The sequence below is a fragment of the Macaca fascicularis genome, chromosome 10, assembly GCF_037993035.2.
Source record: "Macaca fascicularis isolate 582-1 chromosome 10, T2T-MFA8v1.1".
Classification (NCBI taxonomy): domain Eukaryota; kingdom Metazoa; phylum Chordata; class Mammalia; order Primates; family Cercopithecidae; genus Macaca; species Macaca fascicularis.
In genome coordinates this window covers 91397016-91418342 of record NC_088384.1, presented here as the reverse complement: position 1 = coordinate 91418342, position 21327 = coordinate 91397016, and the positions used below count along the sequence as shown (strand labels likewise).

The following is a 21327-nucleotide window of genomic DNA, read 5'->3' as shown; positions in this document are numbered from 1 at the left end:
GAAGAGTGACTAGAATTTCTGTCAGAGAAAGGGTGGGCATTTTAGGTTGAGGAAATATTGAGAACAAAAGATAGAACATGTACAAGAACATGGAGTATTTGAGGGCAGCCAGTTGCCTGACATGTCTGGGGCAGGTTTACTGAGGAATGTAGTGGAAGGGTCACCAGGAAAGTAGTTTGGGGCTCAGTTGTGCTGTGATACTTCCAGAATTGGAAAACTCTTTCTTCTAATGGAATGGAGGGGGACGGGGGGCGGGGCAGGCGGTTAGGAGGAATGATGGATCCCCCCCAAGCCATGTTCTATTGGCCCTGCTCTTTTAGCCTGAAGCTTCAGGAGGGTAACCAAAGGATAGCCACATCAAGGTTACAGGACTCAGTGGACTTGCTAGAAGCGTAGGGGTTGAAGTACCTCTTGGAGGTGGTAGTGTGGGGTGGGGTAGGAGGCTTAGAAAACAGTTAGAAAAGTAGAAATAATGCCTCCTCCCCCAAACAAAACCAAAACCAAACAAACTCTTAATAAACAAAAATACCCTGGTGGCTGACATTTCAGAAGGTTTGCTTAGGTTCCCAAGGGTAAGGGTTCCCTGTTGACTCTTAGAATAAGGATAAGATTTCTCACACCCTGTTAGTTCCCTGGAGGAAATGGTGTTTCACTTATCCTGTCTGCTTTTTTTTAGTTTCACAGTGTTTCTGTGGTTTGGGATTTAGGACTGGGACGCCCTCCAGCTCCTAGAGGACCCTTATCAGTTGTATATTCACTTGAGCTTGCAGCTGCAATGACTATGTGTTCATTGTCTTTGCTGAACAAGATTAGTGTTGACTCTGGCTGCCGAAAAAATGCTGAGAAAGGCCGCTGTCTTCGCTGTCCAGCATCCCCACGTGGACTTGATAAAAGCAGGCCTCCTCCCCTATTCCCTATCTTGGCCACTGGCATCATGCCCACACCAGAAACCTGGGAGCCCTCCTTTGTCTCTTCCCTCGCCCCTTCACCTGCTCAGTCACCTAACTCAAACTTTTTTTGACCCTGACCCATAGTAACAAATGCATGTTACTTTGTGACCAGAATGGACATGTGAATGGACACATGAATCTGGTACAAAAGTTCTGTAAAATTTATCCTTGTAATGTCAGGTAATCGCTGATACTTTCTTTTCTTTCTTTCTTTTTTTTTAGTTTTAAGGAGCAGGGAGTTTAATAGGCAAGAAAGAAGGGAGAAGGAAGAAGGAAGTAGCTCCTCTGTACAGAGACCAAGGGAGGGAGGCTCCAAGGCCGAGAGCGGGAACCTCCGATGTTTTCTGTTTCATTTGAATTCTTTTCAACAGACATTGATGATGTCACCCACTAAATTGATTACACTGAGTTGCAACCAACTGTACTTGAAAAGTGGTCTTTGGCCTCTAGCTTCCCTATCCCCATTCTGTTGGCCTTCTCAGTACAAATGGGGTCAGCACACACAGAAACACACACATACACACACACACGCACTCACTCCTTAACGTTCTCTGTTGTTCTCAGAATAAAATACAAGTTTTGGCCGGGCCCGGTGGCTCACAGTTGTAATCCCAGCACTTTGGGAGGCTGAGGTGGGCAGATCACTTGAGGTTAGTAGTTCAAGACCAGCTTGGCCAACATGGGGAAAACCCGTCTCTACTAAATATACAAAAAAATTAGCCAGGCATGGTGGCGGGCACCTGTAGTCCCAGCTACTCAGGAGGCTAAAGCACGAGAATTGCTTGAACCTGGAAAGCTGAGGTTGCAGTGAGCTGGGATGGTGCAACTGCACTCCAGCCTAGACGACACAGCGAGACTCCATCTCAGAAAATAAAATAAATAAAATAAAATAAGTTTCATATCACTGCATTCACATCTGATCAGATGTGACCTATGGTGCCTTTACTAGTCTCATTTGTTGCTATTCTAGGCATCATTAGCATCACTACTCCCTTCTCTGCAAGAAAAAGCAAAACGATATAGTAGAAATATCAAGTCTTCTGCACGAAGTTTCTTCTGCCTAGAAGGCCCTTCCCCCTCCTCTCCACCTGACAAATTCCTGTTTTTCCTTCAGTATCCAATTCAGGTATTATCTCTGCTTTGAAGCATTCCCTTTCTTCTGGGCAGGGAGATTTATGTAGTTGGAATTTGTGTTGGCATTATAAGTGTTAACAGATTTGTAGAGAAATTGAAATTGTCATGGAGCACTAGTACCTTCTCAATGCAGAAATTAATTTTATACAATGGAATGGAACTAATAAAATTAGAACATACCTGTAATGAAGGTAGGATGGAGAGGGAGTAAAATGTAGTCTGTTTTTAAAGATTATTTTAAAGTCAGGTATTTCATAAATATACTTACTACTAGGTGTTTTATGTATATTATCTTTTATTTATTTACATATATTATTTCACACGTGCTCACAACTTCTTTATTCTCATTTTACATATGAGGGATTAGGGCCTTAGAGAAGTCAGAGAACTTTCCCAAAGAAGTAGTTAGAATGTGGTGGAGAGGAAATTCAGGTGCTGGTCTGGCTAACTCAAAGCACTAAGTTGCTTTCCTCTTTAGTAATTATAACTACTAAAGTAACTAATTAAATACTTAAATTAACATTAATTAATACTTAAGTACCTGCTTAAACATAGATTCATAAAATTATGGCATTTATTCTCTTGATTGAAGGTACTGTGTATAGCAGACAAATTTATTTCGTGCCCTCTTAGGGCTTAGGTGAGAAGAGAGACATTAAACAAATCACAGCTGTGATAGGTGTGATGCGAGGATGTGACAAGGTATGTGGGAGAAGCTGGGCGTCTCATTTAGTTTAGGGGTGGGTCAGTCAGGGAAGGCTTCACTGAAGAGAACATTTACATTGACACCTAAAGGGTGAATAGAAGTTAGCAAGCGAAAGAGTGGATGAAAAAGCCTTCCAGCTAGAGGGATCTAGTGATTTTCAAACTTTTTATCAGCAGAGTCCTTTTTTTTTTTTTTTTTTTTTTTTGAGACGGAGTCTCGCTGTGTCTCCCAGGCTGGAGTGCAGTGGCGTGATCTCGGCTCACTGCAAGCTCCGCCTCCCGGGTTCACGCCATTCTCCCACCTCAGCCTCCCAAGTAGCTGAGACTACAGGCGCCCGCCACCACGCCCGGCTAGTTTTTTGTATTTTTAGTAGAGACGGGGTTTCACCATGTTAGCCAGGATAGTCTCGATCTCCTGACCTCGTGATCCACCCGCCTCGGCCTCCCAAAGTGCTGGGATTACAGGCTTGAGCCACCGCGCTCGGCCAGCAGAGTCCTTTTTAAAAATGAAATCTTATGCTCAGCCACCAAATATGATACATATGATAAAAGGAGGTGGGAATGACCTGCTTGCTTCACATCTTCACAACATGCCCACTGAAAAAAGACCCTTAGGTAGTTCCATGGAAACTCAGAATGCAGTTTAAAAACTACAGATCTAGTCCACTTCTCTCATTTTGCAAATGGGGAGACAGTTTTGGCAATTTTAAGGAATTGTCTCAGGCCACTTACTCAGTAGTGGAGGACCCGAGACAACTCTGAAGTTAACTGTGGTTACCTGCCCCTTCTAAACACTTTGCTTCCTTTCTGATTGTCCTATTTGGAGGTCAGGGGATAGGGGTCTCTCCCCCTGAGTATGAACATGTCATATGAGCATAGCAAACATTTACGGATCACCAGCTGTATGATGGGCCCCGTGTTTCTTGGCGCTCACTATGTGTGTCCCGGGAGAGGCCACAGGTAAACCTGAAACTAGCACAGGATGATGTACAGATTATATGGGATCACAGGGGAAGGGGGGTTGCCTGGGGATGGTCAAGGAAAGCAGTTGCCTTGGACTTCTGGGGGCTAGAACAGACTATGTGGGATTGAGGAGTAATTAAGAGGCAAAGAAGTTATTGTAAACTACTTTTTAAGAAGTTTCAAATGAGGAGATGATCACTTGAGGGAAAAACAGTTTAGAAGGGAAGCATTTAGTTGTTTTTTATTTTAAAGTGGGGGAAACACTGGAACGATTTTGTAAGCTGAAGGGAAGAAGCCTTTGGGAAAGAAGAGAAGGAATTAAAGTGTGGGGATGGGAAGAGGTTAGAAAGCAGACTGGTGCCAGTCTCAGTGCAGCCAGAGAACTGCGCTGGCAGACACTGGCAGCCTCTGCAGAGGCTCTTTAAAACCACCACAGCATTTTTATTGTAGCTGTAGGGCATTCAGGCTTCTGCTGGATTCCAGCAACCCCAGGCCTGCTATACATGGTGAGCCCTGGCCATGTGCACATCCTCTTTTACCCTCCCCCAGCCAGAGTTGCAGTGTTCAAACACCCACGCTTGTAGCTTTATTGCCCAAACCAAAGGCCTATGCAGCAGCATTTTACCAACATTGCATACCCTAAGTGCGCTGATACCCGCTACCCAGGGGCTTATTCTTTATAGTGGATCTGACAGGCAAGCTGCAGGCCAGGTGTAGCTCTTGGAGGAGGCCTGTTGTCAGGTGAGATGGCTTCAGGAAGTACCTCACCCAACTTGTCTGTTTGCCCACAGGTTGTCCTGTGGCCCTCATGCTCCCCCCAGAAGGATTAGGCTTCACGGTGAGGGAATTTGGGAAACCAGGTGGAGATAGCCTTGTACACAGCCCTGGAAAAGGGTCAGCGTGCCAGCTTACAGATCAATAAACTCATTCATTAGCACACTGCTGGGGCTTGAGTGTAGCCATCTAGGCTCTGCTTTCTTGGCCTCAGCTGGTGACAGAGTAAGGGAAACAAGCTGTGTGAAAGTCCCCTTTGGGATTCCTTCATAGCAGCCAGAGTGACAAACCTGCCCAAGTGCCTGCTAGTCTTTATTAATTCAAAATCAGATCTACTCTAAGCAGCTTATAAACTACCATGCCGGAGAAACAAGGCCAAAACACAACTGGCATTGTCAGAGGGCCCAAACAGAGCGAGCGAGACAGGATGCTCAGAGCTGCCAGTACCTGGCAGGAGGTCAGCATCAGGAATAACAAGAGTCTTCCCTCCCCGATTTAGGCTGAGAGGAGGAAATCATAGCTAGGAAACTCTCCTGTTCCTTTGAACTCTGCAGACAGTATTGTTGCCTTCCTACTTGTCTTATTTAGCAGGAAGAGGTTCTTGATGCTGTGTTATCACAGAATGGGGGAAAAAGCGGGGAGCTCAGGCTTCATTCCAGCCCCTTTCTTCTCTACTGTGCAACCTTAAGTTACTTAACCTCTTCAGAGTGTGTTTTCTTTTCTGTGAAACAGGGATAGTTATAATGTTCTGAGAGAGAATGAATGTAAACGCATCTTACAGTGACAAGTTTCATATTACAGAACTTAGTAAATGATAGTAATCATTATTATTATTTTCCACAAGGCAGGATTGATAGCTTCAGCCCTTTATCATTTGATACTCCTAGTGAGTGACATTTTCTTCCTTTGTCCTGTCTCCATGCTTGCCTTTTAGAGATATCTGGGTGCCAGGTTTGAACAGTCCTTTTTTTTTCTTTACTTTGCTAGCTGGATTATTTGCCTTTCTTATATGTAAAAGAGATCAGTATTATGTATGAGCCACTGGAATCACTGAGAGACAAGGATAGTACTGTGAAGCTTAAAACCTAAATAATAAATTGTGGGTTTAAGAACATCATCAGGCCAGGCGCGGTGGCTCACGCCTGTAATCCCAGCACTTTGGGAGGCCGAGGCAGGTGGATCACTAGAGGTCGGGAGTTCAAGATCAGCCTGACCAACATGGTGAAACCCTATCTCTACTAAAAATACAGAAATTGGCCGGGTGTGGTGGTGGGTGCCTGTAATCCCAGCTACTCAGTAATCCCAGCTACTCAGGAAACTGAGGCAGGAGAATCTCTTGAACCTGGGAGACAGAGATTGCAGTGAGCTGAGATCACACCACTGCACTCCAGCCTGGGTGACACATCAAACTTGGGAGGAGCACCTTGAGTTGATCCTAAACAGAGAGTAGTAGCTTCTGCACAGATTCAGTCAATATTCAGAGTAGGTGCTTAGTAATACTTATTCAATAAATGATTAATTAATATAGGAATCTTTCTCATTACAAGATAGTTTTTAAAGTTTATTTTGTATTCTTTTTTTTTTTTTTTTCCTGGATACAGGTTGGCACACTGATATTTTGCTTTTTTTTTTTTTTTTTTTTTGAGACGGAGTCTCACTGTTGATGCCAAGGCTGGAGAGCAATGGCGCGATCTCGGCTCACTGCTGCCTCTGCCTCCCAGGTTCAAGCGATTCTCCTGCCTCAGACTCCTGAGTAGCTGGGACTACAGGCACCTGCCACCATGCCTGGCTAATTTTTATATTTTTGGTAGAGATGAGGTTTCACCAGGTTGGCCAGGCTGGTCTCGAACTCCTGACCTCAGGTGATCCGCCCGCCTCGGCCTCCCAAAGTGCTGGGATTACAGGCATGAGCCACTGCGCCCAGCCTGCATTCTTAAGGGCAGTTTTTATTTATTTCATTATGTTTTAGCATAGAAGTGTGTTATTCCCTCCACAATGCCCCCTGTCCTCAGTTCCCACTCGTTTCCAACAGAGGTCTGACATTATGACTTTAAATCAGTGACAAAATGTAATTTGACCTCTCAATGTTAAATTTAGACATTTATTATGAAGATATACACCCATGATGTGATTTGAAGTGAGCTGTATTGTGAAATAGCTTACTTAATGACTCAACATTATTGTTATATGGTCAGAGTCTGTGACAAGTGTTGGCTTTGTTTTGCAGTGGGTAGCAGGATCTTCAAGTCTTTAATTTTTATTAACCATTTTGACTTTGTTTTATTTTTCTTTATTTATGTCTTTTTATTTTTATTTTTATTTTTTTTGAGGCAAGCTCTCTCTGTGTCTCCCAGGCTGGAGTACAATGGCACAATCATAGCTCACTGCAACCTCCACCTCTGGGGCTCAAGCAATTCTCCTGCCTCAGCCTCCAAATAGCTGGGACTACAGTCATGCACGACCATGCCCCACTAATTTTTGTTTGTTTGTTTGTTTGTTTATTTTGAGACAGTTTCTTGCTCTGTTGCCAGGCTGGAGTGCAATGATATGAACTTGGCTCACTGCAACCTCCACCTCCCGGGTTCAAGCGATTCTCCTGCCTCAGCCTCCCAAGTAGCTGGGATTACAGGCATGCGCCACCACGCCTGGCTAATTTTGCATTTTTAGTAGAGACGAGGTTTCAGCATGTTGGTCAGGCTGGTCTTGAACTCCCGACCTCAGGTGATCCGGCCGCCTCAGCCTCCCAAAGTGCTAGGATTACAGGTGTGAGCCACCGTGCGCGGCCTAATTTTTGCATTTTTTGTAGAGATGAGGTTTCATCATGTTGTCCAGGCTGGTCTCGAACTCCTGAGCTCAGGTGATCTGCCTGCCTTGACCTTTCAGGGTGCTGGAATTACAGGCATGAGCCACCGCGCCTGGCCTATTTATTTTTCTTTTACCATTCAACATACTTTAGCCTTTTCTGAATAACTCATGATGTCCTGATAATTCTTAATAACTAATATTGTCCTAATAACTGATGTCCTGATAACTCTTAACTGTATTTTGCCAGACTATTGTCTTTGAGTTGTACCTGTTGAACCTTAATTGCTCTGCTAGTTTTTTCATGTCTCTATTAAATAAATTTTTCATTTCCTCTTTTCCTATTAGGCTGCTAGCAGTTACTCTTGTTATAGGTATGCTTGCCTCCAGTTACCAGTCTTTTTTTTTTTTTTTTCTGATGTGGTATTTCTAACATGATGCTAGTTTTGAAGCTTAAATTACTGTACTTGTGAGGACTGAATGAAAAATAGGGTCAATAGATTCTGGAGGGTTTGTTCTAATCATTGAAGGAGGCAAAAACAACAAAAACCTTAGTAGGACTTTGGGATCAGATTGTCTAGGTTCAGATCTCAGTTTTAGCACTTACTAGGTTTGTATCATTGGGCAAGTTACTTCTCTAAGACTCAAATTTTCTCACCTGTGAAATGAGGACAGTAAGGACACCAGTATCAGCTTCATGGAGTTGTTGTAAAGATTAGAAAAAATAATGCATCCAAATCACTTAGCCTAGTGCCTGGCATGTAGTTGTGTTAACTGTTAATTATAGCACTTGTCCGTTTTTGCTATTTAAGTTTTTTTTTTTTTTTTTTTTGAGATGGAGTCTCACTCTGTCGCCCAGACTGGAGTGCAGTGGCGCGATCTCGGCTCACTGCAAGCTCCGCCTCCCGGGTTCACGCCATTCTCCTGCCTCAGCCTCCAGAGTAGCTGGGACTACAGGCGCCCGCCACCACGCCCGGCTAATTTCTTTTTGTATTTTTAGTAGAGACGGGGTTTCACCGTGTTAGCCAGGATGGTCTCGATCTCCTGACCTCGTGATCCGCCTGCCTCGGCCTCCCAAAGTGCTGGGATTACAGGCTTGAGCCACCGCGCCCGGCCAAGTTTTTTTTTTTTCTTTCTTCCTGTTAGTCATTTTTAGAATAGGAAAAATTGCCAGATAAACTAGTTGAATTCAGCATCAATCAGATGTCACCCTAACAATGGTCAAATAAATTAGCAGGAATCCATTCTGGTGTCCAAAAGTTTTCACTGGGGTGTCTGTGGATGGAACACAGAGTTGGAGTTGAGATTTCTTCACTTCCATCCTTCTATTCCAGTATCAGATGTAATTTTTTCTTTTCTTTTCTTTTCTTTTTTTTTAAGACGGAGTCTCGCTCTGTCACCCAGGCTGGAGTGCAGTGGCGCGATCTTGGCTCACTGCAAGCTCCGCCTCCCGGGTTTACGCCATTCTCCTGCCTCAGCCTCCCGAGTAGCTGGGACTACAGGCACCCGCCACCGCGCCCGGCTAGTTTTTCGTATTTTTTAGTAGAGACGGGGTTTCACCGTGTTAGCCAGGATGATTTCGATCTCCTGACCTCGTGATCTGCCCGTCTCGGCCTCCCAAAGTGCTGGGATTACAGGCTTGAGCCACCGCGCCCGGCGTAATTTTTTCTTAATATCTGAGAATAGTATGTTGGCTGGGTGTGGTGGCTCACGCCTGTAATCCCAGCACTTGGGGAGGCCAGGGCAGGAGGATCACTTGAGCTTACGAGTTTGAGACCAGCCTGGGCAACGTGGCGAAACCCCATTTCATCTCTGCAGGAAATACAAAAGTTAGCTGGGCGTGGTGGCGCATGCTTGAAGTCCCAGCTACTGGGGAGGCTGAGGTAGAAGGATGACTTGAGCCCAGGAGGCAGAGGTTGCAGTGAGCTGAGATTGTACCACTGCTTTCCAGCCTGGGTGATAGAGCCAGACCTCGTTTCCAAAAAAAAAAAAAAAAGATAGAATGTGTAGAGTTCTAGCACAAAAGGGAAGATAAAGAAGGTACCATTTATGTAAAAAGAATACACACATACATAAACTTGTGTGTGTATAGGTTATATGTGGAAGGTTTCCTAAGAAGCTAGTAGCTGAGGTTGCCTTTGGGAGAGGAACTGGTTGGCAGGGGATGAAGGTAGGAAGGAGACTTGGTTTTTATTACTATGTACATGTATTACCTATTCAAAACAGTTGTCAAACAAGAGTAAATTGAACGTGATAGGCTTCAAGGTCAGGTGGCCTAAGAATTGGTATTCAGCTGCTTGTCTGGACATTCCAGGCAGCTGACTGTCTTAAGATTTCGGCCCAGCCTTGAGCTCTGCTTTTCCCTTGAAGAGGATAAACAAAAAAGTCCTTCACAATAGGACTACTTTTCTGTCCTTAACTACCTAGTGAATTTGATTCACAAACTCAGGGAAAGAATTAGGTGAGCATTTAATTAGCTGAATGTGGTACTGGTGATTGGACAGCCCTCTGGATCAGAATCTTATTTTCCCAGTAGAACTCATGGGAATCTTCAGTAACTTCAGGTTGATAGGAAGACTGATTCTTTGCTTTGATCTTACAACTTTATGTGTAATGAGATTTGCTGTAGAGGTTTTGTTTGTTTGTTTGTTTGTTTGTTTGTTTTTGAGACTGAGTCTTGCTCTGTCACCCAGGCTGGAGTGCTGTGGCCGGATCTCAGCTCACTGCAAGCTCCGCCTCCCGGGTTCACGCCATTCTCCTGCCTCAGCCTCCCGAGTAGCTGGGACTACAGGCGCCCGCCACCTCGCCCGGCTAGTTTTTTTGTATTTTTTTTTTTTTTAGTAGAAACGGAGTTTCACCGTGTTAGCCAGGATGGTCTCGATCTCCTGACCTCGTGATCCACCCGTCTCGGCCTCCCAAAGTGCTGGGATTACAGGCTTGAACCACCGCGCCCGGCTGTAGAGGTTTATATAGCAGTTCTTCAAATTACATTGTTCTGTTCAATGTCATTTTGTTATAACAGTGATGAGGAAAAAAATAACAATTCCCATCTGGGGCCACTGTCTGTATGGAGTTTGCATGTTCTGTCCATGTCTAGGTGGGTTTTCTCTGGGTCCTCCTGTTCCTCCCACATCCCAAAGATGTGCACACGAGGTGAACTGACATGTCTAAATTGTCCTTATTGGAATGGGTGTGAGTCTGAGTGTGCCCTGCCATAATGTATGCATAGCTCACATTATTTCAGTGTTTAATATTGGAAGTCTTTTGGGTCTTTATTTAGAAGTTTAGTGGTGTTTTTGTGACCAGAAATATACTGTAGGAATATAACTCTTGTTTATGTCACTTAGCCTACGGTAAAATAGGTTTCGTTTTATGTTGTTAAGCTTAAAGTTACAGTTTCCAAGAATCTATCTGTGATGTTAAATGAGGAGTTACAATATTTAGTGTTCTGCATCAATAAAAGGTCTGTTGAACTTATTGGGTCCAACGTTTTAGGAGTAATGAGAATTTGCCCTCCTTTTATTTTCAGGCATCGATCCATGTTTTTTAAACTGTTAGTATCAGCAAAATTAGGTACAGGTTATAACAATCTTTGCTGGTTGTATATTTCTCAAAAGGCAGGTATAATCTTTAGTTTATATTTCTGGATCAGAATATTCTGAAAACGATAGTTCTATTAAAGTAAATTCAGTTGTGTGTAGCTTAATGATGGGGATCTGTCCTGAGAAATGCATCATTAGGTATTTCATTATTGTGTGGGCATGATAGAGTACACTTACACAAACCTAGGTGGTATAGCCTATTAGACACCTGGGATGTATGGTATGACCTATGGCTCCTAGGCTGTAGACCTGTACAATTCTGAATACTGCAAGCAGTTATAATAGTAAGTATTTGTATATCTAAATGTATCTAAACATAGAAAAAGTACAGTAAAATGCAATATAAGAAATAAAAAATGGTATTCTTGTATAAGGCACTTACCATAAATAGAGCTTGCAGAACTAGAAGTTGCTCTGGGTGAGTCAGACATTACTGTATACAACTGTAGACTTTATAATAAACACTGTACACTTAAGCTAATTTTTTTTTTTTTTTTTTTCGAGACAGGGTTTCACTCCATCATTCAGTCCAGAATTTGGTGGTGCAACCACAACTCAATGCAGTCTTGACCTCCCAGGCTCAAGCAATCCTCCCACCTCAGCCTTCTCAATAGCTGGGACTACAGACGCTCACTACCACATTTGGCTAATTTTTACATTTTTTTGTAGAGGTGGGGTCTCACTTTGTTACCTCAGTCGGTCTTGAACTCTTGGGCTCAAGCGGTCTGCCCGCCTTGGCCTCCCAAAGTGCTGGGATTACAGGTGTGAGCCACCACACCTGGCCATAGGCTACACTAAATTTATTTAAAAATTTTTTCTTCGATAATAAATTAAACTTAGCTTACTGTAACATTTATGCTTTATAAACTTTTTAATTTAAAAAAACTTTTTTTTTTTTTTTTAGACAGAGTCATGCTCTGTTGCCCAGGCTGGAGTACAGTGGCATGATCTCAGCTCACTGCAACCTCCGCCTCCCGGTTCAAGTGATTCTCCTGCCTAAGCCTCCTGAGTATCTGGGACTACAGGCATGCGCCACCACGCCTGGTTAATTTTTGTATTTTTAGTAGAGATGGGGTTTCACCATGTTGGCCAGGCTGGTCTCCTAACCTCAAGTGATCCACCCACCTCGGCCTCCCAAAGTGCTGGAATTACAGGTGTGAGCCACCATGCCCAGCCTAAAAAAACTTTTTGATTCTTACATTTTAAGCTTAAAACACACACTATACAGCTTTCTTTATATTGTTATTCTGTAATCTTTTTTCCATTTTTTTTTTTAAATTTTATTTTCTACTTTTAAAAATTTTGTTAAAAATTAAGACATAGAGCTGGGCGCAGTGGCTTGTGCCTGTATCTTAGCACTTTGGGAGACCAAGGTAGATCACTTGAGCCCAGGAATTCGAGACCAGCCTGGGCAAGATGGTGAGACCCTGTCTCTACAAAAAAATTAACAACTTAGCTGGGCACAGTGGCGTGCACCTGTAGTCCTGGCTACTTGGGATGCCGAGGCAGGAGGATAGCTTGAGTCCAAGAGTTTGAGGTTACAGTGAGCTATGATTGTATCACAGCACTGCAGTCTGGGTGACAAAGTGATTCCCTGTCTCTAAAAAAAGAACAAAAACCAAACTGTAACACAAACACTCACATTAGTCTAGGCCTCTACCAGGTCAGGACCATCTAGACCAGGTGATAGGAATTTTTCTGCTCCATTATAATCTTATGGGACCACTCTCATATATGTGGTCTGTTGTTGACCAAAATGTCGTAATGTTATACATGACTATATTCACCAAATTTGTGCTTTTCCAGCCCTGGTGATATTTATATTTTATTATAGGATTAAGGCTGGGAAGAAAGGGTTAACTTCTCAGAGACTCATCTGTTCTCAGTGCTAAGAAGCAAATCTTCTTCCAGTAGCTGGCCACTGCCTGCTGAGTAAAGTCCATACTTTTTCTTAGCAAGTCATTTTAAAGCTCTTCATGACCTTTGTGGCTTCAGTTTTCTGCATCCTATACCCTGCCCTCCCCACAATCTAGGTAGTCATTGTTACCTTGACATCCTGAACTCTTCCATGGGCCTGCCTTTGCTTAGAACAGTCCATCAGCTGGACATTCCGTTTGTCTTTTGTTTCAACCTGTTCAACTTCAGCTTGTCCTTCCAAGATCCAGGTATGGTGTTTCATTTTCCATGAAGCTTTCTCTGATTCTACTTGGCCAAAAGTCATCCTCTTAAGCTCCATTGCACTCTTCTCTTGAGAAATCTATGGCATTCCCTTTTAGGGCTGTTTATGTGTGGCATACCTTATCTCACCTAGAGGAAACTGCTCCATAAAAGCTGGGTTCTAGTTTTAGCCATCACTGTAATCCCCACAGCATCCAGCCGTACACCTTCACACAATAGGGACTCCTATGTTCATTGAGTGAATTGTCAGTCACCATTTTGAAAGTGTCTTCATTTTGCCTTATCTTTTCAACTGGATAACCATTTGAGCCCACTGTTATCTGTAAGGGCTATAGAACAAACTGTTGTGAAACAAAAAACACTTCATCCCATGTTGATACGTTTAGAAAGTTTATGGTCTGAGAAAATCTGTGCCTTGTAAACCTCAGAGGGCAGGTGTATTAACAAACTACAGAATTTTCAAATAAATGAAGAATTCCATTACCTCACTATTACTGTTGATGAATTGGCCTCTGACAGCACTTAAGCATCAAAACACACAGCGTCTTTTCAGGTGAGAGGCTGACATGAGGGATTTGATTAACTTTTAGAAAAGTCTTATGAAAAAGGACTGTTGAACTTTTTCCCAATTTGTTTCTGCTGTGGAATATGCTCTGTGTCCTATCAAGTAGCCAAATCTTTTTCTGTGCCCTGTTTCATTATTGTCACAAAGTGCGGTTTTTGTTTGTTTGTTTGTTTGTTTGTTTTTTTGGAGATGGAGTCTTACCCTGTCGCCCAGGCTGGAGTGCAGTGGTGTGTTCTTGGCTCACTGCAATCTCTGCCTCCCAGGTTCAAGCAATTCTCCTGCCGCAGTCTTTCAAGTAGCTGGGATTATAGGCGCATACTACCATACCTGGCTAATTTTTGTATTTTTAGTAGAAACGGAGTTTCACCATGTTGGCCAAGCTGGTCTTGAACTCCTGACCTCAAGTAATCCGCTCACCTCAGCCTCCCAAAGTGCTGAGATTACAGGTGTAAGGCACCACACCCAGCCTATAAAGTGCTATTTCTTAAGCACTACCTGGGGTCAGAGGTTACAGTTTTTTTGTTTTTTCATTTTGAGAGTCTTGCTCTGTCACCCAGGCTGGAGTGTAGTGGCGCGATTTTGGCTCACTGCAACCTCCATCTCTCGGGTTCAAGCAATTCTCCTGTCTCAGCCTTCCAAGCAGCTGGGATTACAGGCGCACGCCACCACACCTGGCTAATTTTTGTATTTCTAGTAGAAACGGGGTTTCACCATGTTGGCCAGGCTGGACTTGAACTCCTGACCTCAGGTGATCCGCCCACCTCAGCCTCCTAAAGTGTTGGAATTACAGGCGTTAGCCACTGCACCCAGTCTACAGATTTTGAATCACATCAGTAAATCTCATTTGGGATCACGTAGTCAGCCTTCTTTTTATTTTCAGATGGAGTCTCACTCTGTTACCCAGGCTGGAGTGCAGTGGTGTGATCTTGGCACTGCAACCTCTGCCTCCCGAGTTCAAGCAGTTCTCCTGCCTCAGCCTCTGGAGTAGCTGAGATTCCAAGCGCACACCACCACACCTGGCTAATTTTTGTGTTTTTGGTAGAGACGGGGTTTCACCATGTTGGCCAGGTTGGTCTCAAACTCCTGACCTCAGGTGATCTGCTGGCCTTGGCCTCCCAAAGTGCTGAGATTACAGGTGTGAACCACTGCACCCGGCCATGTGAACCGGCCCCCGGCCATGGGATTACAGGTGTGAACCACTGCACCTGACCTTCTGTCAGATACCCTAGTTCCCACCAAGCGTTGATTCACTTCTCAGAGACAGGCAAATTCTCTACTTTTTGAGGTTGTCAGTTTCATTATTCAAATCTTCAGACACTCAGGCCAGGCACAGTGGCTCATGCCTATAATCCCAGGGCTTTGGGAGGCTGAGGTGGAAGGATGACTTGAGTCCAAGAGTTTGAAGTTACAGTAGGCTATGATTGTGCCACTGCACTGTAGCCTGGGTGACAGAGCAAGACCTTGTCTCTAAAATTAAAAAAACAAAACTTTAGACATTCCTGTTAGTAAGCTTTTGATTTTGCTCTTCAATGTTGAGTATATCTTTCTCCCTCTGTGACCTGCCCATTGGTTCTGATTCTAACGCTTTGGTTTTGTTTGTTGAGACAGCGTCTCACTCCATTACCCAGACTGGAGTTCAGTGGCACCATCATGGCTCACTGCAGCCTTGACCTTTTGGGCTCGAGGGATCTTCCTGCCTCAGCCTCCTGAGTAGCTGGGACTGCAGGCATACATCACGGCACCTGACTAATTTTCATATTTTTTGTAGAAACGGGGTCCCACTGTGTTGCCCAGGTTCGTCTCAAACATCTGGGCTCAAGTGATCTTCCTGCCTTGGCCTCCCAAATGCTGGGATTATAGGTGTGAGCCACCAGGCGTGGCCTGATTCTCTTTGGTAAACAGTTTAATCACTTTTCTACAATGTTTAAGTCAACTTTCCTGTTTTTCTCTAGATTAAATATCTTCTGGTCTTCTTAAGATGCTTCTGGTCCTCCTATTTCTTAAAATATAATGTTCAAAACTGTGGATAGTATTCCAAATAGGTTCTGGTTTGTGTTGAGTAGAACAAAAGTCTCACTTTACACACTGAGGATATTATATTTGCATTACTGTATCTAAAATCACATTAATTTGGAGGGCAACATTGTTATCCTCTTGATTCCTACTGAGCACATAATATCAACTTAAACCTGTAAGTCTTTTCACACATATGTAGGCATGACTCATCTGTGCTGTACTTTTACAGTTGTTCTTTCAGACCCAAATGCAGGATCCTGAATTTATCCCTATTAGGTTGATCTTGTTAGATTCAACCTGTTGAAGTATTTTTGGTTCATGGTTGGGTCATCTAGCACATTTGTTCTCCTGCCCAGCTTCTTGTCATCTGCAAATTTGGTAAATATGTTTTGTTTTCTCCATCTTAGTTATTAACAAAGATGTTGAGACAGGCCAAGCTGTAATCATTTCATTGTACCATACTATTGCTGGTAGATATTAATTGGCAAGATCAATTGTGTATGGAGGTAGAATTGTCAGGTTGGATTAACTATTCCATAATTATAACAGGAATTGTCTTTTAGGTGAGTAATCCTATTGTAGCTGCTTAATGAGCTATTTAATGAGAAACAATAAAAATAAGTATGGTCTACCAGGCACAGTGCCCCACACCTGTAATCCCAACACTTTGGGAGGCTGAAGTGGGAGGAAGTCTTGAGCCCAGGAGTTCGAGACCTGCTTGCACAACAAAGTGAGACCCTCATCTCTACAAAAAAATAAAAAATTAGCTGGGCGTGGTGGTACACACCTGTGATCCCAGCTACACAGGAGGCTGAGGCAGGAGGCTCCCTTAAGCTCGGGAGGTCGAGGCTACAGTGAGCTGTGTTTGTGCCACTGCACTCCGGCCTGGGTGACAGAATGAGACCCTGTCTCAAAAAGGGGAAAACAGAAAAGAATGAACTATGGTCATGAGATGAGGAACTAGTTTGAAAAGTTGGGGACCCTGCTTATATTCCTATATATAATAAAATATAATTCTTGTATATTTAGATTATGTAAGGTCTTGAGCAGAAAACCCTCTGGACTGACTAGAGGCAAATGTGGTATAGGGGAAAAGGTCCTAACCTTGGCCCTGTGGTATTTGTTCATTTATTTATTCAGCAAGTGTATATTGAGTGCCTACTGTACTTAAGCCCTGGAAATAAAATGTTGACAAAAACCAGACTTGATCTTTATCTTCAGTAGAGCTTACATTCTGGTGGGGGAAACAGTTTGATAATTACAGAAATATAATCATAATACTTTCTGTGATCTGTGTTCTGGACAGGTGTTGTCCAACGGAAGTATAACGCAAGCCATGTATGTAATTTAAAATTTTCTAGTACTTACATTTGAAAAAGTAAAAAGAAACAAATTTTAATAGGTTTTATGTAACCCAGTATATCTGAAATATTTTTTCAACATGAAAGCAGTATTAAAAATGAATGAGATATTTTACATTCTTTTTCTTGAACTAAATCTTTGAAATCTTAAACTTGTGCGACATCTCAGCTTTGACTAGCCATATTTAAAATGCTCAGTAGCCACAGTGGAGCCACCGTATTGGACAGCACAGTTCTATACCCAGTTTTATGGACTCTGGTGTTGAGCAAATTACTTTCCTTCTTTAGGACTTCTGCTTTCATCAGTAAAATGAAGGATTCAGACTTGTTTATCTTCTAACCACAAAATGTGGTTCCCTCCAGGTATGAGGGAGCCATCCGAGGTGCCCTAAATAATCTGTATCTTGATCTGGTGGTGCTTGTGTGGGTGTATGTATAATACATAAAAATTCATCCAGGCTGTATACTTAAGATTTATACAGTTAATAGTATCTTTGTTATATTTCAGTAAAAGTTTTTTTTTTTTTTTTTTTTTTAAACTAAGTTCACTTCCAGTTTGATTTGGTGCCCTTTGCTAAACTCACTCTTAGATGAGGAGTCCTTCAGTGGAAATGAGTGATGTGAAAAATGCAAACAGCCAAGAGTTTTTTTGTCTTCTTCCCACCTAGGATGTGTCTAGTCCGAATGAAGCAGGAAGGCCGGAGTGGGAAGTACATGTGTCGTATCATAGTTCATTTTATGTGGGAGGATGTTCAGCAGCGCGGCAGAGTCATGGGGGTAAGTGAGTGCTGTCAGATGCTGGTCCTGGACAATTCTAGAGAAGGGTTTGAGTTTGGAGTTTTATCTGTTCTAAAATGGCCTTGCTTTTAGATTTCTGTGAAATGCTGCCTAATATCAAGTGGCAGTTCAGCTAAAGTCACTTTTTCTGCCTCTGTGGAAACTCATACTCCACAGATACTTTGTGTTTGTACACATTATTTGTGATTTGTCAGTATGAAGTCATCTTGTATGGAGATGGGATTGTAAAGCCCAAATCATGGTGATAGGAGGGATGGATTTGGTGAATGGAGGGAATCAAATGATAATCCAGTTAAGGATACTATACCTTTGACACCAATTCAATATTTGAACCAGTCCTATAAATTAGTTCTGATGGGAGGCCCTGGTATGGGGCCTACACTCTCCTCAGGAACTGAAACTCAAGCTCCTTGATCACTAGCAACCTAGAAGAGTCTAGTAACATACCTACTGAAAATGTACATTGATACATTTAATAATTAACCTGAGAAAGGGGAATATATTGTATATATGTGTCACATGGGATGTAATGACAATAGAAAAATGAAACCAGGCCGGGCGCGGTGGCTCAAGCCTGTAATCCCAGCACTTTGGGAGGCCGAGATGGGCAGATCACGAGGTCAGGAGATCGAGACCATCATGGCTAACACGGTGAAACCCCGTCTCTACTAAAAAATACAAAAAACTAGCCGGGTGAGGTGGCGGGTGCCTGTAGTCCCAGCTACTCAGGAGGCTGAGGCAGGAGAATGGCGTAAACCCGGGAGGCAGAGCTTGCAGTGAGCTGAGATCCGGCCACTGCACTCCAGCCTGGGCGACAGAGCAAGACTCCGTCTCAAAAAAAAAAGAAAAAGAAAAATGAAACCAAAACACTAGAATGTAGTTGGTTATACAGATCATAGTGTGTCCAGAGTTGGTTCCTTCTGGTGGGTTCTTGGTCTCGCTGACTTCAAGAATTAAGCCACAGACCTTCGCAGTGAGCGTTACAGCTCTTAAAGATGGTGTGTCCAGAGTTTCTTCCTTCCAGTGGCTTCATGGTCTCAATTGACTTCAAGAATGAAGCTGCAGACCTTCACGGCAAGTATTACAGCTCTTAAAGGTGGTATGGACCCAAAGAATGAGAAGCAGCAAGATATATTGTGAAGAGCGAAAGAACAAAGCTTCCACAGTGTGGAAGGGGACCCAAGTGGGTTGCCGCTGCTGGCTAGGGTGGCCAGCTTTTATTGCCTTATTTGTCCTTGCCCATGTCCTGCTGATTGGTCCATTTTACAGAGTGCTGATTGGTGTATTTACAATCCTTTAGCTAGACACAGAGCGCTGATTGGTGCATTTTTACAGAGTGCTGACTGGTGCATTTACAATCCTTTAGCTAGACACAGAGTGCTGATTGGTACGTTTTTACAGAATGCTGATTAGTGCATTTACAATCCTCTAGCTAGATACGCAGCGCAGATTGGTGCATTTACAATCCTCTAGCTAAACAGAAAAGTTCTCTAAGTCCCCACTCGACCCAGAAGCCCAGCTGGCTTCACCTCTCAATAGTATCTTCTTTTGTTTGTGTTGTGTATTTTGTGTATCTAGATCATGTTTTAGTAGCTTGTAGTTCCCTGTTACTTCTCATTTCATTGCCTCCCAGCTTGGGAGCATCCAAATTAGAACCATGACTGGGTCATGAAATGGGTTAATTTGGTTTCTTTTGTTACAGGGCAAAGTTATCCCTGTGGACTGAGAAGTAAACAAAGTTTATGGACATATTATAAAAGTTACATATGCTCATATAATAGAAATCAAAGAGTAAAAAGTATTGAGTTTAAAAAAACAAGTGTCTTTTTTCTCCCCAGTCTAACTCCCCAGAAGTAACCTTTTTTATTTTTTATGTTATTTTTTCTTACCTTCAAGGAAGGAGAAAAGTAACCATTTTTGAGTTGATGCGTATCCTTCACCTGAGAGCTATCTTTGTAATCATCCTCTTTGGTTCCTTTTTCATTTTTCTCACTGTTATGCTTTCTTACTGTCTTGGCTGCTGTATAATATAGGAAAAGAAAGTATTTTTTCTGTTCTCTCACTCAATTACAATTACACAGAAGGTTTCTGTGACACATTTGTGGGAGTTTCTCCCACACAGCAAACAGGCAATCAATTCTGGAGAGAGGTCGCCAGGTGGGTGTCCTCTAACCCAATTCAATTCCAATATTGTATACCCGGAGATAGTGTCAGATCCCACAGGTTGAGGGCTTTGCCCACAAGACTGCCCCCAACTTGCCACACCAGTTGCAAGCTCCAGGCTGTTTTACTTGTGCTTCTGGCCAACCGATTATAAATTGGGGTTTCCCACCCTTTCCTTGGGTTCAGTTAATTCGCTGGAGCGGCTCACAGAACTCAGGGAAACACTTATTACATTACCGGTTTATTATAAAGGATATTACAAAGGATACAGATGAAGAGATGCATAGGACAAGATGTGGGAAGGAGTGAGGAGATTCCATACCTTTCCTGGTGTGCAGCCGTCCAGCAGCATCCACCTGTTCAGCTATCCTGAAGTGCCCCCAAACCCAGTCCATTTAGGGATTTTATGGAAGCTGCGTTATGTAGGCACAACTGATTAAACCACTGGCCATTGGAAATCAGTCAGCCTCTCTGCCCTCTTTGGAGTTTGGGAGATGGGACAGAAAGTCCTAACCTTCTAATCCTCCCTTGGTCTTTTCAGTGACCAGCCCCTATCCTGAAGCTACCTAAGTGCTGCCAGCCACCAGTCAATCATTAACATACAAAAAGACACCACTTTGGAGAGGCCAAAGATTTTAGGAGTTGTATGCCAGGAAAGGAGTTGAAGACCAAATATATATTTCACAATATCACAGCTGCCCGGAGTGAGATCAGCAGCCTTTAAGGTATTCACCGAGCTGAGTGTTCCCACATGCCCTCAAGTACTTACCACCCGACTCCGTGGCAACGCACAGTGGACATAAGGTGGTGTTGGCAATCTCAGTCATATTTAATGACGGCCAGAGATACCTCCTGGTCAGCCAAAGTCCTGGCTGACTGCCAGGCAGTTACGCAGTAGCTCTTCCTTTAGTGAACCTGTTCTTATCATTGTTGACTAAACTCTGCTGGAAGTTGTCTCACTAGAGCCCTATGGGCCACAGCTGTCCCTATCCTGAATAGCTTAATGAGCCATAGGTTGCTGACTCCTGGACCACAGGAATATTTTAATTGCCTCTGCCCGCAGATGAATTTCCTTCTGGACCTCCATCTCTCTTCATCACAGTAGTCAACACTTGAGCCTTCTCCCATGTTAATTCTTATGTAGTGTCCCTTCTACTTAACTGTAAGTTTTATAAAAGCAGAAAACCATCTTACTCAGTTTTTTGCTTATGCAGTAAACATTGAATAATTGTCAAATGAATGAATATATTGAATACCAGCCTTTGGAATTCTTTTTTAAGCTAACATTTATTAGATAAATCATACCTGATTTATTA

At 43.1% G+C, this 21327-nt stretch overlaps 1 protein-coding gene across 9 annotated transcripts in view; it reads left to right on the top strand.

Annotated features, from left to right (window-relative positions):
* UQCC1 (ubiquinol-cytochrome c reductase complex assembly factor 1) overlaps positions 1–21327 on the top strand; it is a 110176-nt gene that overhangs the window by 46431 nt on the left and 42418 nt on the right. For 7 of the 9 annotated variants that reach the window (XM_074005161.1, XM_045362822.2, XM_074005163.1 and 4 more), the window contains one exon: positions 17719–17827. The exons of the other annotated variants lie outside the window; for them this stretch is intronic. In XM_074005161.1, the coding sequence (XP_073861262.1) occupies positions 17719–17827 (109 nt within the window). The remainder of the gene's footprint in view (positions 1–17718; positions 17828–21327) is intronic. 9 annotated transcript variants of the gene reach the window in all.